Raw genomic sequence first — 6,094 nt, forward strand, 5'->3', positions numbered from 1 at the left:
TTACATCAACTGAACAAGTGATACAAAAATGCATATGAAGTAACTTCATAGAAACTATTACATATCTATTCAAACAAATGTGGGTACTTCTTTTTCATCTTTTCCTTGGCCTCCCAAGTAGCCTCTTCAACTTGTTGGTTTCGCCATAACACTTTCACGGAGGCACTCTATTTATTTCTCAATTATCAGACATGCCTATCAAGAATGGCAACTCGAGTTTCTTCATATAATAGTTTTTCAGTAGCTTCAATAGTCTCAACCGGCACGATAAGAGACATATCCCCAATTACTTTTTGCAGCATAGACACATGAAATAACGGGTGCACTAATGATATCTCAGGTGGTAGCTCAAGCTTGTATGCCACCTAACCAATCCTATGAATGATTCTATATGGCCCAACATACCTCGGACTTCATTTCCCTTTTCTCCTAAACCGCATAATACCCTTCATAGGGGAAACCTTCAAGAATACCCAATCATCTTCTTTAAACTCTAAGTCTCTGCGACGAACATCCAAATAGGATTACTGATGACTCTGAGTAGTTTTCAACCATTCCTTTATGATCTTAACCTTCTCCATAGCCTGATGCATGAGGTCTGGCCCTATCAACTCATCTTCCTCAATATCGAACCACCCAATGGGAGATCTACATCTCCTACCATGCAATGCCTCAAATGGTGCCATCTGACTACTGGCATGGAAGCTGTTATTATAAGCAAACTCTATGAGTGGCAAATGATCATCCTAGCTACTCTTAAAATAAAGAAACACAAGCACGCAACATGTCCTCAAGCGTCTGAATAGTCCACTCTGCTTGCCCGTCGGTCTGTGGATGGAAGGCTGTGCTATGATTTACCCAAGTACCCAAACCTTGCTAAAATTTCTTCCAAAAATTAGCTGTGAACTGAGCTCCTTGACCTGAAATGATAGAAACTGGAGTGCCATGAAACCTGACTATTTCCTTGATATACAACTGAGCATACCGTTCCGCAGTGTCAGTAGATTTAACTGGCAAAAAGTCTACTGATTTTGTGAGTCGGTCACAATAACCCAAATTAAGTCAAACATGCGCGGAGTGCATGGTGACCCTACATGAAAATCAATATTAATAATTTCCAATTTCCACATTGGAATTTCTATGCTTTGTGCTAGCCCACCAGGACGTTGCTCTTCGGCCTTCACTTGCTGACAATTCGGACACCTAGCAACTCTGCCACATTCGTTTTCATGTCATTCCACCAATAGACTTCCTTGAGATCATGATACAATTTTGTAGAACCTGGGTGCACGGAGTACCTAGAAGTGTGAGCTTCAACCATGATTCTTTCCTGGAGACCATCTACATTTGGAACACATAGCTGCCCTTGGTACCTTAGTATACCATCATTCATGCCAAGAGTAAAAGCCATAGTTTTATGTTTATGAATCCCCTCCTTCAGTTGTACCAACAACGGGTCATTGTATTGTTTCTCCTTGACCTCTGCCACAAACAATGATTTAGCCCTATTCTGCACAAATACCCCTCCTTCATTAGAGTCCGCAAGACGAACTCCCAAACTAGCCAACTGGTGAACCATCCTGGCCAACAGCTTCGACATGCCTTCAGGTGAGCCAAAAAACCCATAGATTTTCGGCTAAGAGCTTTCGCCACAACTTTGGCTTTTCCCAGGTGATATAGAATATCGATGTTGTAGTCTTTGAGTAACTCAAGCCATCTTCTCTTCCTCAGATTCAACTCCTTCTGTTTGAAAATATATTGAAGTATTTTATGGTCCGTAAATACATCCACGTGGACCCCATACAAGTAATGACACCAAATCTTCAATGCAAAAAGCACTGCCGCAAGCTCTAAGTCGTGTGTTGGATAGTTCTTTTCATGATTCTTGAGTTGCCTAGAAGCATAAGCTACAACCTTTCCACGTTGCATTAATACATACCCAAGCCCAATTCTTGAAGCATCTCATTATACCACAAACCAATCTACACCCTCTGGCAGGGTTAATATCGCCACCGAAGTCAATCTTGATTTCAACTCCTGGAAGCTCATTTCACAAGCAGCGGACCATTGGAACTTAACTGCTTTTTGTAGCAACTTAGTCAATGGAGAGGCAAGAGTAGAAAACCCCTCCAAAAACTTCCTGTAATACCCGGCCAAACCCAAGAAACTGCGAATCTCTGTTAGAGTTGTGGTCTAGGCCAATTCTTCACTGCTACAACCTTTTGAGGATCAACCTTAATTCCTTCTCTGGAGACAACATGACCCAAAATGTAACAGATTCAAGCCAAAATTCACATTTCGTAAACTTTGCATACAATTGTTGCTGATGAAAAGTCTGTAGAACTGCCTTGATGTGATCGGCATAGTCCTCTCGACTTCATGAATATACAAGAATGTTTTCAATGAACACTATCACAAAGGAGTCAAGAAAAGTCTTGAGACTCGATTAATAAGATCCATGAAAGTTGTTAGGGCATTTGTTAGCCCAAAAGACATTACCAAAAATTCAAAGTGCCCGTACCGGGTTCTGAAAGCTATTTTTGGAATGTCCTGCTCCTTGATCCTCAATTTGTGATACCTGAGCTTAAATCAATTTTGGAGAAGTACTTAGCAACCTATAATTGATCAAACAAATTATCTATCATTGGTAATGGGTACTTTTTTTATTGTGACTTTGTTAAGTTGCCGGTAGTCAATACACATTAGTAGCGACCTATCTTTATTTCTTACAAAGAGAATCGGTGCGCCCCAAGACGACACACTCGGTCGAATGAAACCCTTCTCTAATGAATCCTTCAATTGTTCCTTTAACTCATTCAATTCCGTCGGTGCCATTCTATACGGTGGAATAGATATAAGTTGCATTCCTGACATCACATCAATCCCAAAATCAATCTGCCTGTTAGGTGGGATCCCAGAGAGCTCATCCGGGAAGACATTTGGGAATTCATTCACAAATAGCATCGACTCAAGTGTAGGTGCCTCGTCGGTGTCCGTAACCCAGACCAAATGGTAGATACACCCCTTGTTAATCATCTTCGCGACCTTAAGGTAAGAAATAAACCTACCCTTCGGCATCACATTATCCCCCTTCCACTCGACAACTGGTTCATTTGGAAATTCAAGCCTCATAGTTCTATTTTATCAGTCGAGCTGGGCAAAACATGAATAAATCTAGTCCATCCCTATTATTACATCAAAATCGACCATTCCCAATTAAATGAGATCAGCCATGGTATCCTGACCCCGCACTGTGATAACACAATTTCTATAAACCCGTACGGCTATAAAGGACTCACCAACTGGAGTAGATACAGAGAACAGCTCATGAAGCTATTTTGGTTCTATCCCAAATTCCATAGCAACATAAGGGGTAACGTAGGACAAGGTGAAATCGGGATATATAAGAGCATATGCATCATGAGATTGGACAGTAAATATACATGTGACAACATTAGGAGAAGCCTCTTTACTCTTTGGCGACTACTCATAGCATAAAACGGCTAGGTCCTCCTAAACCCTACACACCACCCCTAGCTACACCACACCCTGTTGGTGTTGGAGTGACTCGAGCTGGAGAGGGTGCTGAAGATGTAGTAGTTGCAGAACTAGATGACTATGTTATATACCTACGCGTACCCTGGCGTGATGCATAACACTCCCTATAGATATGACCTCTCATCCCCCACCCGTAACTTACAGGTAGGTCCATGTAATAGATCCCCAAATGCATCCTCCAACACTTGGGGCATGGGGGCCTTCGCTGCTATTGGAATCTCCCTCCTGATCGGCCCTGCTAGCAGGGTCCCCTGCTGCCCTTATTGGGCCTGAAGCGACTAGCCTGCTGTTGACTAGCCCCTTCTAGTGGAGCACTAGCTAAAGACTCTACATATGACTAATATGGTCCTGACGATCCTCCCCTAAAAGCTGATCTTCCCCTACCAACTGAATCTCCCGGATTGCCCGTAGATCGGGCCTTACCGCTACCCTCTCTCCCCATTATGTTCTTCCGTTTTATGGGTCTCTGTATTTTGAGAAAATGCCACCATCTTTCTATAGTTCCTATCGAAATTTAGAGCAGCTATGACAGCCTCATTATTAACTAAAGGGCTAAGGCCGTGCATAAACCGGCACACTGTGGCCTCCATGGTGGGCATCATATGAATAACATACTTGGACAGGCACGCGAACTCCATATGGTACTCCCACACACTCTTGTTTCCTTATTTTAAGTTCTCAAACTCAGTGGCATGGGCTACCTTAGTCTCGACAGGAAATAAATGATCCATGAAAGCATCTGCAAACTAACTCCACCTCGCTGGAGGACTCCCATCCTTACGAGAGTCCTCCCATAGCTCAAACCAAGAATATGTCACCCCTTTCAAGCGATAGGCGGCCAACTCCACTCCCTTCGTCTCAGTAGCACACATAACTCAAAGAGTTTTATTCATTTCATCAATAAAGTCTTGTGGATCCTCCTCGGGATTTGCACCCGTGAACACTGGAGGATTGAACTGCAGAAACCTGTTCACCCTAAAACTAGTAGAATCCCCTTGTTGGCTAGAAGATACGGGGGAAACATTCGATATTTGGGCTTGGGAAGCCAACATCTGTGTCAGTATCTGGATAACTCCCCTAAGATCCCCATCAGAAATACCTGAACCGGAAGCTGGGGCTGGAGGTGGAACAAGAATATTTGGGAGGGATCGTTGCACCTTCAGTAGATTTAGGGACTGGTGCATTCTATTCCGGTGTAGAAGAATCAGGCAGTGTAGTAGTCGGGGGATTATCCTTACCCCTCGGGTGCTCACCCATAGTAATAAGTAAAGAATCAACATCCACTGCCGGGGTGGCATTGGCTCCTTGGCCAATTCTTGCTCTCTTCTTAGATGCCATATACTGAAAGTTAATGGAATGCACTAGTTAGAGGAGGAACAATTTCACAATTAGTTTCATCGCACGATCCAAAATATCAAAGAAGGGAATTGTTCCTAAATGTCCAAGTAGCCTCCAACCTATAGATGTGGTCGACACACACCGATATGAAGGACTCTACTATACACGGCTCCGAGACATCCTAGGACACTTGAAAACCATAGGCTCTGATACCAAGTTTGTCATGCCCCTACCTCGAGGAGCGCGACCAGCGCTCAACCGAGTGGACCCAGTCGAGCAAGCTTGTTAGACACTTTCTACCCAACCCGCTTATGTTCAAGATAAGACATGTTTAAAAATAGAAAGAGGATCATATGTATATAAACATTACTTATTCATTTCATTTTGATGCATCATTGTTAAGTTTCCAAAATACATACATTTTATGATTTAGTGGAACAAGAGTCCAAAGCACAACATAATTCATCTGACCTTTCTAGAGCCCATACACAAGCCACATAATGTCTACGGAGCCTCTTAAGTTACAACGATAGTTATGATAATGTCGGCGACAAGGCCCCGGCTATGCCTCAAAATGTGGTAAAAATATGAACAAGAGATACAATACATGACCTCGGGATTAAATGGGGCTCACCAAGACTGTTGAGAAGAGAATGAACCACTAGCTGCGATCAACACTATCTTCTATGGAACCACCTACATCCATTTAAGGATGTAGTGCCCCCAGCAAAAGGGACATTAGTACTGTCGAATAGTACTGGTAAAGCTAAAATACCATCTCAATAGAATGAACAATGATACAATGGGGGAAAAGGTCATGATGTACAATAAGAGCTTCAAATAATACGAAAACATCAAGTAAGGATCACATAAGTTCTCAATCAAATTCCATCTTATTAAGTTGGGTAATCTTTAGTACCATATGACACAATCCACAATACCACCGTGTTCTTACACGGAGTCCAATTTTGATCCCATCGGCTAGATCAACTTATTTGAGACATCAACCATATCCATAATTTCAATCATCATTTCTAGCTCAGTTACCACCATGCATGCGGGATGGCATCCGATCACGGCCCAATCGGCTAGGCCATCTCACTTGAGACATCATTCTTTCAATAAATCGTCTCACTTCATTATTTCTGTCCCATCTTTCAATACATTGGCACGAGTGGCCTCATTTATTAAGTCATTA

At 42.6% G+C, this 6,094-nt stretch overlaps 1 protein-coding gene across 1 annotated transcript; it reads right to left on the reverse strand.

Moving 5' to 3' along the window:
- Window positions 1–1,965: 1,965 nt before the first annotated feature.
- LOC138878191 (uncharacterized) lies at window positions 1,966–3,132 on the reverse strand. The gene is made up of 3 exons (XM_070157856.1): window positions 2,843–3,132; window positions 2,235–2,375; window positions 1,966–2,140 (listed from the first exon to the last, which is right to left on the reverse strand). Exons 1-3 carry the CDS (start codon window positions 3,130–3,132, stop codon window positions 1,966–1,968), a joined length of 606 nt encoding a protein of 201 aa, XP_070013957.1.
- Between the last annotated feature and the right edge of the window lie 2,962 nt (window positions 3,133–6,094).

The sequence above is a fragment of the Nicotiana sylvestris genome, chromosome 9, assembly GCF_000393655.2.
Source record: "Nicotiana sylvestris chromosome 9, ASM39365v2, whole genome shotgun sequence".
NCBI lineage: Eukaryota > Viridiplantae > Streptophyta > Magnoliopsida > Solanales > Solanaceae > Nicotiana > Nicotiana sylvestris.

What these genes read in the sequence shown, in the direction of transcription:
- LOC138878191 (XM_070157856.1), bottom strand. Translation starts at nt 3,132, where the DNA reads ATGAGGCTTGAATTTCCAAATGAACCAGTTGTCGAGTGGAAGGGGGAT. An exon ending in CAACTTATATCTATTCCACC is followed by an intron (nt 2,376 to 2,842) that starts GTATAGAATGGC and finishes ATATTCATGAAG; the next exon opens with TCGAGAGGACTATGCCGATC. An exon ending in TCTCCAGAGAAGGAATTAAG is followed by an intron (nt 2,141 to 2,234) that starts GTTGATCCTCAA and finishes CGGGTATTACAG; the next exon opens with GAAGTTTTTGGAGGGGTTTT.